The sequence below is a fragment of the Sinohyriopsis cumingii genome, unplaced genomic scaffold (assembly GCF_028554795.1).
Source record: "Sinohyriopsis cumingii isolate HCF-2022 unplaced genomic scaffold, ASM2855479v2 utg000356l, whole genome shotgun sequence".
NCBI lineage: Eukaryota > Metazoa > Mollusca > Bivalvia > Unionida > Unionidae > Sinohyriopsis > Sinohyriopsis cumingii.
In genome coordinates, this window is record NW_028315891.1 from 243,740 (window position 1) to 264,138 (window position 20,399).

At 35.7% G+C, this 20,399-nt stretch overlaps 1 protein-coding gene across 2 annotated transcripts; it reads right to left on the reverse strand.

The window, feature by feature from the left end:
- Positions 1–2,017: 2,017 nt before the first annotated feature.
- Positions 2,018–17,715, reverse strand: LOC149774280 (uncharacterized). Of its 2 annotated transcripts, XM_089945518.1 has the most exons (5): positions 17,572–17,715; positions 16,677–16,826; positions 15,025–15,085; positions 13,791–13,928; positions 2,018–12,288 (listed from the first exon to the last, which is right to left on the reverse strand). In XM_089945518.1, the coding sequence occupies exons 4-5, from the start codon at positions 13,909–13,911 to the stop codon at positions 10,325–10,327; spliced, it is 2,085 nt and encodes a 694-aa protein (XP_089801644.1). In that variant the 5' UTR covers positions 13,912–13,928; positions 15,025–15,085; positions 16,677–16,826; positions 17,572–17,715; the 3' UTR covers positions 2,018–10,324. The 2 variants fall into 2 exon arrangements, with proteins under 2 accessions (XP_089801644.1, XP_089801643.1); XM_089945517.1 differs by lacking the exon at positions 15,025–15,085.
- Between the last annotated feature and the right edge of the window lie 2,684 nt (positions 17,716–20,399).

Here is a 20,399-nt window from a genome sequence, read left to right on the forward strand (position 1 = left end):
TCTATATTGCTAGGTAGAACAGTATGCATGTAGCATACCAAAATCTCATTGCAGGCATAGGCTGAAAGCAGGGATATAGCTACCATACAGCAAGAGTATGAAAAGCATAGGACCCACAGATACAGGGGGCCTGTAAGCCTTTCCAAGCAAATTGTTTTACACTAATGAAAGAAACTAGAAGCAGGCAATATATCACCTATCAAATACAATACCATAGTTTTTGACCCACAAAATTGCTATTAACATTGTAGGGGTCCATCAGCAAGCTTTGCATAGAAGCCCAAATATCCTAGCTAGGCCACTGACTGAAACCAAGACTTCACCAAAGCCAGCAAAATATAACGTCATGACAAGCTTCTTTATTCAATGTATTGACAGAGCTGTATATTCTCATCAGTTTCATGGTTCTAGTATCAACAGTGCCTGAGAAATGAACACTAAAGACACAGTTTAACTCGAGTCAGTGAAGCATAAAATATTGACCATAAGGACCTACTAAATTGTATTGAAATGAGTACTGTATTGAAATGAGTAGTGTTTATCAAAATACCCTCCTTCATTATGCATCATCATTCAAGATAGCATGCAAATGGCACAAACAAAGGTATTGATCACCTGTTAAATGTAAAACATTAACATAAAGGCAGCAAAATGTGAAATTGTGGGTATGGTGACCTTTTTAGTATGGGAGTGGCACTAAGATTGAGAGCAATTGTAGCTCAGTTGATAGTGTGTTGGACTGCTAATCCATGGGTTATGGGTTTGATATTGACCTAGGTCATCCTGGAATAGCTACTCCTTTGGAAAAGCACTTAGCTAGTTCCCGTTACCTTGGCATGATATAGGAAATAAGGTATTAAAAGTGCTGTTAAAATTCCCAAAAATAAAAAATATATATGTATAGATTCAAGTTTAATGATTTGTGTATTAATGAGTAAAACACAAAACTGTACCCAAGTTAGTGTGTGTGTGTGTGATTAGGATTTTTAACATAGCTTTAACAATTTTTCTGTCATATCACCATGATGTCTGAAGTGTGGCAGTTTATAGTGTTTTCTAGCACTGGGGCATCATGCCGCAGATATGTAGCATGATGTACCACCCAGTCACATTATCCTGACACCAGGCCGACCAGTCCTAAAACTAACCTCTTAATGCTGAGCGCCTAGCGACACAGCTGTTAGTTCCATTATTGTAAGTCTTCGGTATGACTCTGCCGTGGTTCGAACCCATGACCTCCTGCTTCTGAGGCAGACGCTCTAACCACTAGGCCACTGGAGAGGTCTACCCAAGTTAGTAAAGTGTGAAATATGGGTCATTGTGACCTACTTTTGTGCCAAGGGTAAAGTCAGGGTTCCACTCAAGGACTTTTCAAAAACTTTCCAGCGTCTCAAAAATAAAGTTTCAGGACCTCACATATAGCAGCACAGGTGAAAATATCCTACGGAATGATAATGAATACAAACCCAAGAAGCTGAATCACCAGATATTTGCAAGACAACTGAGCAAGATCATTTATGAACCTATAATGCCAGTATTATATTCCACCATTTGACAAAAATGGTCCGAAATAATTTTAGGTGGAGCAAAAATGATATAGTTTCAAGAACTTTAAAACTAAAATGCTAACTTTCAAGGATTTCAAGAACTTAAATTTAAAAAGCCAAAATCCAGTACTGTCTTCAAGAAAAAAAATCCAGTACTGTCTTCAAGGAAAAATATAAACGATCTGTAGTATTTATCAAGATGCATCCACTCACCAAGTTTCATAATTCATGGTATAGTACTGAATGCATATTGATGTCAAAAACTTGCATGATCACGAGCCAAATGCATAAACTTAAATGTGGAATACAGGTCAATATGGACTTTTTCTTCTGTAAGGGGGTTTTACTAACAGAGATGCATACAATCACTTACCATCTGTCTCCATGACTTTTGGCCAGGTGAGTTACATTGTGAACAAGTGATAAAGGTAAATACCAGTACATTGTAATATAAATAACAAAATACTGTGTAAGCCAGGTATTATTTTATGAAAAGTTCCATTTTAATTGAAATGACATTGCAAGCATGGCCTAAAATGTTTGTATGATGGTGTGTAACCAAAAGCCATATGTTTTTGGTGTTGTTATAATTACAATTTTGGGTTAAATATCATTTATCAGCATATCATAGGTTATAAATGGTGGCCTGTTCATCTGGTTGAGGAAGGAAACTATCTCTGACATAAAGTTTATGTTCTGATGAGATAATCAATGTAATTTAACTGTTTCTTATTTTTCCAGTCTTTTTACAAGTCATATTGACTGGAATTCACATTTCGGGATATCTGACACTTCTGTCATCTAAAACATACAAGCAGTGTTTTTAAAGCACATTCACCCATGAGCATACCCTTCCCTTCGAACATAAATGTTCCTTTGTTTCTCAAGCTGAGCTTTGGCCTGGTAAGTGTTTATGTACATGTATAGTAATTAAATGGCTGTTTACAGTACTTGACATAGACTTTAGAAGTTGAAACTGCTGATGATATTAGGGACAATTTAACAGATTTATTGACTCAAATTAGCAACAGTAGCTTATACTGGTACTTTTATTGGAAATATAATTTTTTTACTCTTTGATACTTTGCCAGGCTTCTACATAACCCCCGAGTTCCATTTATTTCAGTTATATTTTATTGCAAAGATTAAAATGAGTGAACTGGCAAGTGTGATTGGATATGTAGTAATCACTTTCATACATGCTAATAAATTAACTTCAGGACAAAATCATTATTGAGATATTCAAGGTTTAGTTTAGCTTAGGAAACAGATTTCTCACTTAGAACGGACCAAGGTATTGAAAGAAACAGGATATATCAGGATGTCTTCTGTGAAGTCCACTGGTTTGATTCATAAGAGGGCAGTGTTGGTTATCAGAATGGGGATTCACATTCACATAATCCATTCACTCATTTACAAAGTCTGCTACCAGCCATCAGAAAGAGAATATGGGAGCCAAGCTCTTGTCGATGAGGTGTGGGGGCTGCCTGCAGTTGCCTTGGATTGGTCCACTACAGTGCAAGGCCCATCTACTCTAAGAGTGAGCTCCAGCTTGTGAGGAAGGATGGGAACTACATATATATATGGACTAATTCTGTACAGAAAACAGACAACCTACACCCCCATCAGAGCCCAAGGTTAGCAGCAGCAATCAGCTAAAACTGATGACTGGACTTCATTCACAACTATTACAGCAACTAGTGACCAGCACTTCAGTGAAGGTACAATGTTTGGAGGGAAGAAAGCACAGAGGTTAGAGCAGTGCTGTCCAACCTTTTTGACACAATGGGGCACTGAAAAATGTTTTTCTTGAAGCCAAGGGCCACAGCAGAAAACTGAAAAGTAATGACTATATAGCTGCTCGAGCTCTAGCAGGCCATTTAAAACCTAGCCACGGGCCACATGCAGCCTGCAGGTTGGACAGTACTGGGTTAAAGTAGGTGCAGAAAACCTGGCAAGAAATGGTTCCTGGGGGGATGGAGGTGTCATATTCTACCTACAACTGCAATAGGGACTAGCTACTTTGAATATTGCTGACTGTACAACATTTTCATTTGGTTTCAAAAGCCCTTTTCAGTCACAACTTTAAAAAATCACAAATCTGCCTTCCTTAAACCTGACTGTCAAAATAGAACTATGATCTTAGCAAGAACTTGGAAAATAAAATCACTAAATTACTGACGGGTAACTTATGCCCCATATTGGTTTACTTTTTTCAGAAACCTTAAATACACTCCATGCACTAAATTCTAAAACCTAATGAAATAAGGAGGTTTGAAGTAGATAGATTATTACAATTAAAATATGCAACCAACACATAACTGGCAGATAGGGTCAGCCCAACAACAACAAAAATGGATAGAAGAGTTCAACTGACATTTCAATTTATGGTTCTGCTGCTGATTCGTGTCCCTGGACATGCCTTCTCTAACCTGGTCCTACTATTACTAAAATCTCTATGTTAATGCAGTCTCTATTAAAATCCAATTTATCTAAAACGTGTGTGCCATATAAATACCTGAAGCTTTCTCTCAAATGAAAGTACCATCATCATTTAGCAGAATTTATATTAACTGATTACAATTTTCATCCTTTGAATGAAACAGGACTTTTTGATTCACAATGCTGACCACTGGCCTATTAGATATACTGTGCAAACGACATGTATGTATTTATGTAAATTAAAGTAAAGACTTTTGAAGTTGAAACTTCTGATTATAGCTTATATGTAGTTTTACAGGAAATACTGTTTTGTTGTTATACCTCAACTCTCATAATCTTTGCCAGACCTCTAAGTGCATTTATTTACATTATATTTTGTTGCAAAGATTGTAAGTGTAATCAAAGATTTAGTTTTCACCTACATGTTGATATATTAACTTCCAGACAAATCATTACTGACAGTATAGGAGACATAGACTGATGTACTAGAAGGACACCAGTCACCGAGTGAAAAAAAAACGATATCAGGATGTCTAATCTGTGAAGTCTACTTGCTTGATCAATAAGAGGGGCACACTGGTTATCAATGGGATTACCGGTAGTTTAGTAAAAGGTAGCAATTAAACATAGAGCCAAAAGCTTGTTTTGTCTACTGTACCATAACTGCCCGTGTAGCACACCACCTTTAGATATTTTATCTATTCAGATATATGTCTCATAGCTCAATTATTTCTCTCCAAAATCTAGCAAGGACAACAGCACCAGAAAACATTTAAAATGAAACCAAACTATTTAAAATCAAATCTTTATAACTGATAACCACAATTTTACAAGTTGGATCCAACTGCAAACAATGTATTGATCTACCACTGAGTAATGCACTGGCAGATCAAGGTGCTTGCCTTTTTGTAGAAGGATGCAGATATATACAGTAGTTACTGCACATAAAAAACATGGGATCCATGGATCACAAAGTCTCACCCTTTTACACCAAAGACTATCACCTTTCTGTTGGTTACTACATTTGAATTCCCATTTTCATTCAAAATAAGTATGTATACATACTTTTAGAATTGGGCTATAAATAGTTTCTAAGTTATGACCTTGGGGCCAGTCACCAGGAAGTAGGAAGACACACAGGGTCCAATGCTGGTTGTATATATGACTTGGCCAAATTATGTAATAAAAGTGTATATGACTACAGAGTAAGTCTCTCTATGCAATCCAAGTTATGATCCTGAGGCAGTGCCACAAATTGTAAAAATCGACAGAGGGTCAGGATCCAGGGTAATACTGAATAGAAAAAGAAAGTAAACGTTGACTTGAGCCATATTCCAAAAATAAATCCAAAGATAAAAGAATGCATCATTATGACTCATAGCAAATATGCATTAAATTATATTCAGATAAGTAAAACCCAGAGTGAACCTTTATGTCCCTCAACAATTCCCACTCATTCAACACTATGCGAAGCAAGTTTCATTCCTACTAAAAGCTTTAGAGTTATGGGCTTTAAGAAAAAGAGTCCACACTACATTGATGACGAGACCACCAATGATGACATCAGAAGCTCATGGTGTTCAAAAAAGGTGAGACTAAAACAACCTTTAAAGGATGCATCCACTACAGCATTTATTTATTATTCTCTTAGTAAGGCTGGCTGAATAATTTATACTTACCTTAAACTGCACAAAAATTATACCTATTTAACATAAAAAATCTTATTAAAAATGCCAGCAATGTTGAGTAGTATATTTGACTCCATAGCTTGTATTACATTTATTTTGCTTGCTTATTTGCAGCTGTTCACATAGTTTTAATAGAAACTTCATTCTTTTTTTTTTAAATAACAAATATTTTGGCAACAGAAGTTTTTTCATCTAGTGGTAAAAGCATTAAATAATAATAACAATAATAATAATAATAACAATAATAATAATAATCATACACAAATACCAACCAGGACAAAATTGATCAAGACCATATTATTAAAAAATTTTAAGGAAATCTTTGCTTGATTGTCTATTACTTTTTCAAACTTTATTTCATACAAAAGGTTTAATATCAAATGCCTAAGATTAGCATAAATTTCATCACAGTGAGAAGGACTAGTAAACTGAGAAATCTGCCAGTCAAGCTGAATCTTCACAAGCCCTTCCCACAAAACAATCTTCACTAGCCCTTCCCACAGAACAATCTTCACTAGCCCTTCCCACAAGACAATCTTTACTAGCCTTTTCCACAAGACAATCTTCACTAGCCCTTCCCACAAAACAATCTTCACTAGCCCTTCCCACCAATAAAACTTTACTGGCCCTTCCCACAAGACAATCTTCACTTGCCCTTCCCACAAAACAATCTTCACTGGCACTTCTCAAGACAATCTTCACTAACCCTTTCCACACAACAATCTTCACAAGCCTTTCCCACAATACAATCTTCACAAGCCCTTCCCACAAAACAATATTCAATAGCCCTTCCCAAAAGACAAATTCACTAGCCCTTCCCAATCTTCACTAGTCCTTCCCACAAGACAATCTTCACTAGCCCTTCCCACAAAATAGTCTTCATTGGCCCTTCCCACAAGACAATCTTCACTAGCCCTTCCCACAAAACAATCTTCATGAGCCCTTCCCACAAGACAAATTTCACTAGCCCTTCCCACAAGATAATCTTCACAAACCCAAACCAAAAGACAATCTTCACTAGCCCTTCTCACAAAACAATCTTCAGTGACACTTCCCAAGACAATCTTCACTAGCCCTTCCCACAAAACAACCTTTGCTAGCCTTTCCCCACAAAACAATCTTCTCACTGCCATCTCACCTCTGTCTGTGTGGGTTTGAGTCTCAGATTTGGCTAATGTGGGTATGTGAGAAAGCTTGCCAGTAACTTCTCGTGGGTCGGTGGTTCTTTCCAGGGGTTTCCCAGGTTCTTCTTCCACCATTAATACTGGCCGCAGTGTATAGCCTATCATGTACTAAAAAATGGCGTTAAACCCTACAACAACAACAACAACAAAACAATCTTCAATAGCCCTTCCCAAAAGACAAATTCACTAACCCTTCCCACAAGACAATCTTTATTAGCCCTTCCCTCAAGACAATTTTCACTAGCCCTTCCCACAAGACAATCTTCACTGGCCCTTCCCACAAGACAATCTTCACTAGCCCTTCCCACAAAACAATCTTCACTAGCCCTTCCCACAAGAAAAAATTCACTAGCCCTTCACAAGACAATTTTCACTAGCCCTTCCCAAAAGCCAATCTTCACTAGCCCTTCACAAAAGCCAATCTTTACTAGTCCTTCCCACAAGACAATCTTTACTAGTCCTTCCCACGAGACAGTCTTTACTAGTCCTTCCCACAAGACAATCTTTACTAGTCCTTCCCACAAGACAATCTTTACTAGTCCTTCCCACAAAACAATCTTTTCTAGTCCTTCCCACAAGACAATCTTTACTAGTCCTTCCCACAAGACAATCTTCACTGGTCCTTCCCACAAAACAATGTCAGATGCATGTTGAGATTAATAGTAGCTGGACTAATGAAATTATACAAACTACTAGTCTGACACGAAATTTACTAGCTTTGGGTTGCCAGTCAACCACTAATTTCAAACCCTACACCATTAAACCCTGATGACAGCATAGCTTGTCTTCTGGGGCACAATTTATGGGCAGTTTGTATCGGAACCTCAGCAAATAGTAGAAGCAGTTGAATGGGGAAATATAAACAAAGCGCTTTCTAAGTGGGAATGTAGGTGATTACTACTCACTTTCATTATGACCCAATAAATGTGTAACTGTAGAGTCAGAAGTGCACAAGATATGACTCTTAAACAAACAACCATAATTCAAGACAATAAAGCACCAAATATAGGCCACAGTTACCTACCTTTGGAATGATGGAGTAGATCCTGTAAGTGAAATTACCTGAAATACTGACCTAAAGTGATTCAAAACTGAACCAAGTAATGACAGAAAGATGGTTCAACAGATGAACAGCTGGAGTGGCTTCCTTTGAAGTAACAGACCTAGGCCAAATACAGAAAGTGTTAACATCATGACTGAAAGGTCATTCATGTTTAAAGATGTGATAACCTACAAGTTGTGTGCACTGAACACACCATTCCCACCATGCATTTTCTACATTTTACACATTACATGTACCAGAGGTGTACAAGTTTCATCCTCACTCTTCTGGTTTCCCCAATTTAAGAATACTGTTACTTGAAAATTCTAAGCCAAGTGAACACCTTAATTGGAATAGTGTATATTGTTCCATTATCTCTTCTTGAGTTAAATAACTAAATTAAGGATTAATTTTATGTGGACCCTTGTAAAATCTCAAAATAATTTGGCATTTAATGATGAGCCATTGTTTCAAAAAGACATGATGGAATGGTAGTGCTTTGCAACTTTTATGATTTTCCAACTGGAAAATTCAATGTTTCCCCACTCAGCATGGAAATGCCAAAGATGCTGTTCCCTCTTATGACCATTGTGAAATGGTATGGTTTAAAAAGTTGCATTTTATTTTTTCATGAAAGTCCGGATGCTTATTAATTAATGCAATTCATTATCTTTGGGGTTCGTGAGTTTTGATGAGATATATGATTCCAAGCTGGACCACTTGTGGTGACACCTTGTAATTGATACAGATCTTCCACTTGGTTCAATCGAATTAAAATCTGGATTGCAATCAACTAAGCAACTATTTTAACTAGCAAAAATATGGAAATTGTCATAATGCTAATATTTAGATGCTAATGTTATAGTTCAAGATGGCAGAAGGGCATACTAAAGGGAAAGAAGGGTGGGTATTTTGAGCAGCAGGGTGTGGCACCCCCAATTCATTTTTTAATGATGCACTATATTAGCTGAGGTTACCTTACCTTTATAAAGTTGGTGTATATTTTACAAACTCCACAGTCTCCACAATGTAACCAGGGACTAAATAAAGCTAAGGTAACATCAGCTGTATATAGTGTATAAAAAAAAACTTTGAACACAAACTTTAGCCAGCTGTTATACATATAGTAAACCTTGGAGCAAACATTAGACTTTCCCCAATAAACTGATGTAAAAACGAGTATAAACGGCATTAAATATTGTCACTGTCTTGCAAACATCCTCGCTATGCAAAAGACACAAATTCAAAAGCATCGTTCCTTCTTACAAGCAAAAGACAAACCTTAAACACAAACTTTAACCTTAGTCCACACAAAGTAAACATTAAACACTGACTCTAACCTCACAGTTTTCTCCATAAACTGCAAAAGAATTAGTAAAATTTGGTTTACATAAAGTATAAGACCCAGTACATGGTATTTCAAAAACGGGATACTTTCTTCCCACTGAGATAATCTAAGCTGCTGACCAATCATATCAAACGACGTGTAAATCATCTTGACATACGTATATGTACTTGAAACAATAAGTGAAGCTGAAGAAAAAAAATCAAATAGCAAAAGACAATGTTAACTTGACACCAGACACCTTGAGAATAAAACAGATGTCATGATCTGGTTTTTACAGTGTCACACTGTAAAAACCAGATCATCGCATCTGTTTCATTCTCAAGGTGTCACAATGACCTTTGAACAAACCTCAAATGCAAAATTGAACCTTATATTTCTTGCCAAAAGAAGCAGTAAAATTGGATAAAATGTATAAAGCAAACTCAGACATATATTAGTGATGTTGTTGTTGTTGTTGTAGGGTTTAACACCATTTATCAGCACACGATAGGCTATACATGGCAGCCAGTATTAATGGTGGAGAAAGAACCCGGGAAAACCCCGGAAAGAACCAGGACCCACAAGAAGCAACTGGCAAGCTTTTCCACATGCCCACATTGGTTGAATCTTAGACTCAAACCGCCGCAGACAGAGGTGAGATGGAAGTGATCCGTAACGAAGAGCGCTTTAGACCACTCGGTCACTCAGGGCCCCCATATATTTTAGTAAACACATAGCAGTGACATTTAAATGCATAGTTCCTTCATATCAACCATAATTAAAACTTTAAACACAGACTGCTGTCTACATTCAATACCATGTCTGGGTCACAGCACAAGTTCCACTGTACTTCATACAGGGGAGATAATTTTTACATCTACATTTACCTAAGCAAATATTGTTCAAAAGTTACAGTTGCTCAAATCATAGACATAACAAGCAGATATTATTATTATTATTATTATTATTAATTATTATTATTATTATTGACATATTCTGTTTTAAAAAAACATATAATCTTCAAAATATCTGTATTAAAGGAAAAAAAATTAAATACACATGGATATGCTGATGTGGCAGAAATCTGCTCAGTTTCATTTACTTGTGTGAACCTTCATGTGTTTGCCTAAATTACTTTTTATGGTACATCTATAATCACAAACTGAGCACTTGAATGGCTTTTCACCTGAATGAATCATTTGGTGGTTTCCGAGAGTTTTTGTACAGTAAAATCTTTTGCCACATGTCTCGCATTGATATCTCCTATCATTTTGATGACGTCTAACATGATAATTTAATCTAGTTTTTGTTTTAAACCCTTTGCTACATATGTCACATATAAAGTCAAGAGCTTTCTCGTGCACAAGTTTATGATCCTTTAGAGTCTTTTTTGCTTTAAAATGTTGTCCACATGTTGGACAAGTAAAAGGGCGCTCAGACGAATGAACAAACTTTTTGTGCCACTCGAGGTAGCCTTTGTTACGTAATGAAGCACCACATATGTCACAAACATGAGTTTCATCTGAGTGCATGTTTAGTTTGTGCTGTTTTAAATTAAAAGTGGCCAAAAACCGTGCTCCACAAATTTCACACACCCAGGGCCGTTCTCCTGCATGACTTCTAAAGTGAACCTTCAATTGGTATTCAAATTTGTATGCTTTAGGACATAGTTGGCACTTGAAAGGACGATCATCCATGTGATATCTTTTGTGTACCATAAATGATGCATAATCCTTAGAAATGTATCTTTTCCCACAGAATTCACAATGAAACACACATTTGCCATCTCTCTTATGCCTTCTGAACTTTCCTGGCAACTTGAAACTTTCCTTGCAGTCCTCACAAAAAATGCGCCCTTTTTCCATTCTAGACTTTCCAATACTTGTAGCAGTGGTATCTGACTCTGCAAGAGTTGGTGCATTTTTTCTTTTTTCTGTAACTGTATGCCCTGTTTTATTGCACTCTAAATCCACCACTATTTTTTCTTCTGAAGTTTCTGCAATACTTTCATTAGATCCAGAAGAATTTTCCAAGGTCATATTTTTACAGTTTTTGTTACTATCTGATTCAATTTTTTCTGGGTTTTCTGTAGCTGTATGACCTGAAACATTTTGCTCCAATTCCATCTGTTGTTTTTCTTCAGCAATTTCTTTTAAATGTTTTTGATGATGTGATTTTTGTAAGATAATCTTTTCACACTCTTTATTGTGATCTGCTAAATAAGGTTTTGAAGCCTTGCCTTTCACTTTCTTTTTAAAGAATTTTTCCTTTCTTCTTCCTGTCTCTGTTACTTGACTCAATGAAGAATTCTTTCTCTGTCGCTTGAAAGTTTTACCACTGGAATGAATTTCTGATGTTCCCTTATCCCCCTTATTTTGGTCTGAAACTCTACCATTTTTCTTAGAAATTCTCCATAATTTTTCTCTATGACTGGAAACATGTGAAGCAGAATCATTCAGAAAATTATTGGCTACCTTAATTGAAGCTGGGCTTAAGAACATAACAGGGGCAACATTCACCTGTGGTTGTTCAGAGGAAATACCTGGAAGACTACCATCAGCATGCGGTTCAGGCTGGCATGAATCAATGTCATCTTCTTCTTCTTGTTTTATCTGTATTTCAAAAGATAACTGGTCATGATCTTCCTCCACACTTTTGTCCTGAATTTTGTCACAGTTGAAGGAAGTCTGTGCATGTGATCCATCATGAAAAGCAGAATTGTCAACTCCAGCTTCATAAAATTCATCTGACTGAGTGCCATGGAAGGCTGTTTGTAAGGATGTTGAAAAAGGAAATTCATCACGATCTACTTCATCATCCTGGCTTTTTGAAAATATTTTCCGTGACAGATGTGTAAAGTCCGATCCATTCGTACCATTGTCACTTTGGTCTTTATATTCTGAATTGCTTCTTTGTTGAATAGAGCTTGTATATTTTGGAATTATTTTGTTGTTAGTTGATGAATTCTGGTCAAAGGAAGATGATTCCACCATGCTTTCTAGGGATCCATTGTTGGACAAATCTGGTCTTCTCCAAGGACTAGCAAAATCACTTCCATCTGAAACAAAAACGCCTCATGTAAACCATTAATGGAATAAATGACAATTATTAGTTCACAAATTCCCTCACAAATAGGATTGCACAGCATTGTTTAGCAAGCCCCCCCCCCCCCAGTATTCTGTGAATATTATATGTCATTTACCCACAAGGCATTGCACTTTTGGCCATATTGTTTTTGGACCAACAGATGATACAGCATTATGTAGACCATATTGTTGTTTATATCTTTTTTCTAAATGATAACATTTGTCGGCTGTAGATGAGGGACTTTTAAATAACAGTTGTGAAACACTATTGTTATTGAAATGGACTAAGTTCCTGTCTCCATGCATTATTTGACTCTACAAAGATATATAATAATAATAATAATAATATCTTTGTATGATTCAGTTGTACATCTTTGGAAGTGATTTACAAGAATAAAGTACATTTTGATGATAAAAATTGTTTAACTGTGCCCATACTGAATAGAGTAAAACTAACCCGTTTAAATTTGAATTTAAGCAACCCACACCCCTTGGAAAAATTCTGTGATTCTAACTGATAGTAAAAATGTTTTCTCTATGTTAGAGCACAAGCTACTTCAACATTTAATTGTCATTGTTACGGATATAAAACAAGGACCCATGGAGCTGGGCTGATCAAATGATTCTATTAGCTCGAAGATCTTTATTTTTTATCACACATTAAATGATAATATAATGTGAGTTAATGAACTATAATTTGGGGGTTGGGGTGGGAGACCAGCACATCATTTTGTAACCAGGACATTTTGTAAGCAGGATGTCTTGTACCCAGTATTTCTACATATATACGCTATCATTTAACGTTATTGGCATTTATTATAAAAAATTAGTAATGTTTATAATTATTTATTTTGATTCTTAAAAATTAAAAAAAATTAAAAATTTGGTTGAAAATACATTAAAACAATAAAATCAGAAAACATATAACAAGTGTTGTTGTTTTTGTAGGGTTTAATGCCATTTTTCAGCACACGATAGGCTATACATGGCGGCCAGTATTAATGGTGGAGGAAGAACCCGGGAAAACCCCAGAAAGAACCATCGACCCACGAGAAGCTACTGGCAAGCTTTCTCACATACCCACATTAGCCGAATCCGAGACTCAAACCCATGCAGACAAAGGTGAGAAGGCAATGATCCATAACAGAAAGCGCTTTAGACCACTTGGCCACTTGGGGCCCCTATAACAAGTGTAAAATGGATCATAAAAAATAAATCAGTGACCATGATGCCAGGTCCAAAGTGTACCCAGGGTGGGCAGATTAATCGTTCACCACTGCAGGATGGTTTATCAAAAGAACATGATGTGTACTATATTAAGCTTGCTGCATGCAATGTTTACTATAGTTAAAGAGATATGAAAACTTTTTAGCTTCCAAGTTAAATATAATTCCTTTATTTACCTTGTAGCAGTCCTGTTTGGGGTGAAACAATGAGTGAAAAGTAAGCCACAAAGAAGACTTATTTGAGATACCTTTTTTATCAGTCTTTGTGAATTTCGTCCTGTTGTATAGCCATTCCCGCTGCTTGAACAAAGACTGGATTGCATTCTCCTGTTCCAGTGTTACATACAACAGGATCAAGTAGGAATCCATTCCATATTCTACAAGCACTGAAATGAACATGTTTAGAAAAATAATAGAATTCACACATAAAAGGTCATAGATAGTTTATTTGTTGTCCCAAAAAACGTATGGCCAAATAATGTTGCATGCTTTAACTGACTATAAAATGATTTTTATAAAGAACCTCACAAGAAAGTCTGTGTATTAGTGTTATCCTGATTTTGTCAAAAAGCATTTCCTTTCATTGGAATGACATCTGATTATTTCTGGGCTTTCAACTGAGTTTCTGGACGAGGAGTCTTGGACTCTTCACTCATGGAACTTTGGAGTCCCCAGCTTATTTCTAAGAGTCCCATGCATGAACTTGGGAGTCCCTAACTTTCAAAAGGATAGAAAAGAAAATGAAAAAGCACATTCTCATTATTTTAATACTATACTATCAGGACTGAATTCTTATACATTTATAATATCACACTAAAAATTATATATATATATATATATATATATATATATATATATATATATATATATATATATATATATATATATATATGTTATGCAAATAGGGCATAATTTATTTGCCAATCAATCACAGGTGCTTACATACAAGGTTTTTTAAAGTACGTCAGGGTAGCCTTTAGAGGAACAGTCCTTTTTGTAAGATAACTACAATGATAAGGATTAACTGTTAATTTGTCACACAATTATGTCTGCATGTTTACTCAAGTCTAGCCTTTGACTATTCTGCAGACTGGACATGGCTGACCAAACTATGACAACAGGGAGTATCCTGGGAAAATGAGGTATATCACAAGGATGCTCTAAAGAGAGAAACAGTGCGTCCTTCAAGAATTTCACAGGTATTTGACCTTGACCCCTAAAAGCCCTGTAATTACAATGTCTTTGATTGACTAGGGTAAAAATTAACTTTTTCACAGCACTAGAAAAATCAACTGTTCGGACACCAAGGATTAACCACCAAAAGCATGTCCAATTTGGCAACTATTTTGCAGTAAACATTTAAATGTGCTTCTTTCTTGGCAACACCTGACACTGTCAGTACACATATCTGCACTCACAGTACTGCAGTCTGAAATGCTTTAATCTGGGCAGTTGCTATAACAAGAAGCCAGTGTCAATTACCCGAGTCCAAGTTGTCAAGAACTGGATTAACAAATCTTCACACTGTATCACATTGATAATACTGAAAAAAGATGGATATTTGGTTGTATTACATGGTGTATTCTGAGAAGAAATATTCTGCAAATGAATGATGAATCAATCTTTCATTTGATAGAAACCTATTTCAATCATACAAACCATTATAATCATTCTATTCAATGTAAGCATGAAAATGCTTTAGTCATGCATTGGTCATCGGCAAATAATACCAGTTCATTTAAATAGTTCATAAAATTTAAACAAAACATGAAATATACATTTAACCTCAAAAGATCAGTCATTTTTTAAAATACAAAGATACTTAGATACTGAGGTGAAACGACACACCTCTGTCATGTATCGATATGATTCCAATACAGTCTACGATATGACATATTACAATGGTCTTTTCATCTTTAAAATTCTATCACTTGGTGGGGTGGTGCCATTTTATATGTGTTTACATAATGATTCTAATAAAAAGAACCAAATGTGTTCCATGATGGCTTTTAAGTCTTTGATTAAAAATTGTCTGTCCTTTGGCAGAGGTGACATAAAATGGAAAAACTGACAAAAAAATTATTGCGGCAGAAATACTTAAGTATTTTGGTTTGATTTTAAATGGTGTTGTTTAATTGCTATTGCATCATTTAAGATGTTTCAATAATTAGTTCTGATTGGTGGTTATTTGTTTTGTTCTGGATTTGAAGAAAAAAAACAACACCAGTCACAATCAGATGTGATACATTTCTCTGTATGACATAACAAAAGTATAGCCCTTAAATTCTATGCAAGTAGACAAGACACAAACCAACAGAGAAGCTTCAAGTAATGTGGTTATTAAATAATCAGTACTTAAATCATACAAGGGAACAGATCTGGGACGTCTTCTTTTTGCTGACATTTGTTATCAGTGGCTGAACATGTTGACAGGATGAAAAATTCAGCATGGAATTAATGGGGTTAGGACATGGGGGAGGGGCATATTTCAAACCATGCAAGTTGGCCAACTTCTGTTTGTTAATTTGTCAAAAGATAAGTAGGTGTTGGCAATAGTTCTTTATTTGTTTACTGGCAGAAATGATTGTACGTTCTGCTATGGCTGTCTCAGACAAATTTTCAATTTAAAGAATGAAAAGGCAAGCAACTAATTCATAACTGTTGAAGATTAAAGTGATTCATATAGGACATGTATTGTTTTGTTTTTTTTTGTTGTATATATTCTTCACCTCTTTATCAGTATGGAAAAAGTATCTGATAAGTGATATATTAATTATTCATTTAGCCCCAAGTTATATATATATATATATATATATATATATATATATATATATGATTGGTTTATACAGATTTCAGTAATAAACAGCCAAAAAAGGACAAGTTCCATAGTTAAACATTTTTTACGTCCATGTTCCATCTCTAACAAAATACTGTTGCAAACTGGAAGTAAATACTCTCAAGCAATGTTCCCAAGTTTACAATGTTAACAATCTACACTCAACACTTAAATCAGTGAGTGGAGTGCAAAAGGATAATCTAATAATCATTAAATTAAAAGATAAATATTCACTTTAAGTCTCATTTCTTTATTGGTGACTGGGGGGGGGGGGTCATATTATGAAATGATTACTTACTCAGATAATCAGTACCCAGCAAATGAGGATTGATATGGTGGCATCTTACTGACAGCAATCATCCAGAACTCGAATGCCGAATGATATGGAGAAAATTCAGGCATCTTGCTATAGGCACCCAAAGGAACAACTTAATGATCACATTTGTTGCTGGAAAATAAATGAATTCCATTATGACTTTTAACATATAATTTTTCTTCATAATACTTTCAGCTGCCCATCTGGACTTTCAATTTCCCTGGGCATTAATTTTCTGTTGTCCCTATGCACCCTGACTTTTCTATCCAGACACAAGATGAATGACTGATGGCTTGCAAGACTCTGCCATAAAAGGCAGCTGGCATAACAACACTCGAAATCAACCATATATCGAGAAGGATATACAAGAAAGACATTGGTTCCGAATCTTGGACACGGGCTCGTTACAAAGAAAATCAGGAGTATCCATCAAAGAAATGACAGCTTGGGGGTGGGGGTGGGGTCCAACCTGAGGCAATATAACACTTGTTACAGGTTGGAATCCCATACCAACCCCCGCCCTTAATTCATTGACGGCTACTCCTAATTTCTTTGTAACAAGCCACTGTGATAATTACACCATGAATGACGACTAGACGGTTGGATATTGATACCATAATAACCGGGTAGGGGGTGGGGTGTTACATTTTTGTGATAACACTTGTGTCAGTTGATTATTTGAACTTTGCTACCCATCATTTTTAATTGCCATTAAAATTAAAATAGACTGCCATTACACTGGTATTGCCATGTAAGACGTCGACCCCATCATACAGATATATTTCAAGGCCGTCATCTTACTTTGTAAGAATAGGTCGATCCGTTTGATAAGTACTACAGCTCTGTAAACACGTTTTAAAAATATTTTTGCACTCACCACTTGTGCATAAACACTAATCATTCAAAGGAGATGGGACTCGTATTTGAATAATGTAGAATTTGTGCTGCAAATAGACATCTGTTTCTCGCTACCAGATGAGTGTTTGTTACGGATGTTTGTAACATTGTTGAGCATAATATTTTATCGGAAGACTTCGCGGTTAATACGGGCGCTACGTGCACGTCGGTCTTGAACAGGTCGGAATTGAAAGTATAAATATCTTGTCTTAAAGCCGAACCAATTACGTTTCATAGGAATTATGAACTGTTTGAAGGTATCAATAATAATAATAATAATAATAAAATAAGAAACAGGAAACGATCTGAATTTTTGTATTTTTCTTTAAAGAATGTTGACTATATAATTCGGACCATTGCAAATTACGAACTGACTGGAATCCAAAATGTCAGGCTGGTGTAGACCATGTGAATTATTAAAATAAGGAAATAAAATGAAGCACATATTTCTATTTTGTCTGAGAAGCTAACCATATTTTTGCAAACATAGAGAATGTAGAATTCTGATTTCCAACATATTCACATAATAATTCTTAGGTGAAGAGATACTAGCATTTCCACAACGTCAATGTAAATTATTGTCATAAATTAATAACCGAAACCAGAACATAATAAACATGAGCTCTTACATTTACTATTTTTCTTATATAATCCAAAATATCTTTTCCATATTTGTAATTAAGAAAACATAGGGTCATACATATTTTCAGAATATATAGAGATATGATACTGTATTGTGAAGTAAATCGTGAATTTGACTATATACAATGCAGTCGGGCATTTCTGCGCACTTAAGGTTTCCGTCACCAATATTGAAGCAAAACGCATACCGAATTCGACCGATTGACGAAAATAAAATACTGCAACGCTTACCATTTGAAAAGAGGCAATTGTCACCTGAATATTCTGTTCAAAATAATATTAATTTTGGACGCACGGGATACCACCCCCGCGTTTTCATGACTCGCGAGATGTCGGCCTATTCTGCGCACAGCTTTGAAAAGATGAAATGTTTATTCATCGGGCTATGGAAATATAATACATTACTTTGGACTGTTTCTGTCAGCAGTTCAATAGAATAATTAGGTCAGGTTTATAGTTAGTTTTACAGAATTTAACGTAACAATGCCAAGAAGTGGCAAGAGATATTAAGCAAACTAAACCGCACATGAATAACAATTAGTAAAGTTCAACATTTTAGAAAAAAATAAGCTATTACGTTGAAGAGAAACGACAATGAATAGGATGTAATGTGTTTACAACATCTTGTTTATGGGGAAAAATACTAAAGAATTCAGAAAGAGACTATACGCCATGGAATTTCTTGAGAATCCCATTCTAGCGGCAAGTTAACACGTTGGGTAGCAGACGATTTTATACGTGTGGGACAACTTTTTGCAACATCGAAAACTTGGATTAAGATGCAGAATATTTTTAAGGTAAACTTTTCCATCTTTTAAATAATGTATTTATTTGTATGATTCAAAAAGATACCTAGTAAATAGGATTTTCTGGGTTACAGGTTCATGAAGGTCATGGAGTGTGTCTTCATGTTGACATTTAGAAATCATATTTTCCTATGCCTTTCGAGTCGAAATGTGGGATATTTTTGTACACTTTATGAATATCACATTTCTTAATTAAATTGCGATCGTTCTTTCCTGATACAAAATGGATTTTTGACCCCAAATGACACGTGATGCAATGTTTACAGAAATGACGTATCGTTGCGCAGAATTACCCGACGCGCAGAATTGGCCGACATGGTGGATATATATATGATGGAAATTCATAACATTTCACATGATCCGAATCAGTCTGCACTCCTTTAAATAGTCAGAGCGTCCTTGGACTCTGTCCACCCCAATTTGGACCTTTGGACCTTTATGTTTTATGTTGGGCGCGGAGTTTTCTCAGAATGATTTCAGCTACGCACCATAAAAGTCAAAATATGTAAAATGAGATGGGAAAGGTCCGAAAGCACGGACTATGCTAGACGATGCAAACTGCACAGGTCAAGAGCTGAAAAATTTGAACGACTCATCTGATGGTAACCAAAAACCACAGTCAAGGATATGCTTGCAATGTTTAGTGCAGAACTAGTGCTGAAATTTTATAACTGTGAGCCTGTGAGTGAAGGACAAGTGAGGTGTGAAAACTATAAGTTGTACCCTTAAATTACGCGTTCCGTGCATTTACAATTTAAAGCATTGTACCGAAACACCTTTTTATGAGCTGAAATTTTTGTCCAGAAATAGAAAAAAAGTAGTTCCTGGAGATATTCACTGTGGTGATGAGTAAGATTACTAAATTTTCAAGGTGAAGAAAAATATGAGTTAACTAGAGCAAGTAATTGCTTGTTTGTTTATGATCATTTACCAACAGAAATAAAAATAAAAAATGAATAGCGCAGTAAGATAAAAAAAATAGCAACTCGTGTAGAGATATAACACTAAAATAAAGTCAACATTGTTGGCACCCTAACAAAGCAAACACAAATAACGATTGAAATATTTTAGAAAAGATACAGTGATAGAAGATGCAGCAGCTGATGACTGACAAGAGAGCTGGGTTACAAGTGCAATTTAAAACAATACATTTTTGGTGTGGGATATACCTATGCACACCAAATAAAACAAAAACTGACTGAATGAGTAATTAAAATTCCAGCTCTCCCATACACTACTTACTCACTGCTGGACCAGTTTCCTTACTAATGAATAAAACAGCATCAAGTCGCCATCACTGCTAGACTGCTTTCCTTGCTAGTACATAAAACAACACAAAAAGCAGTACTATTGCTGGACC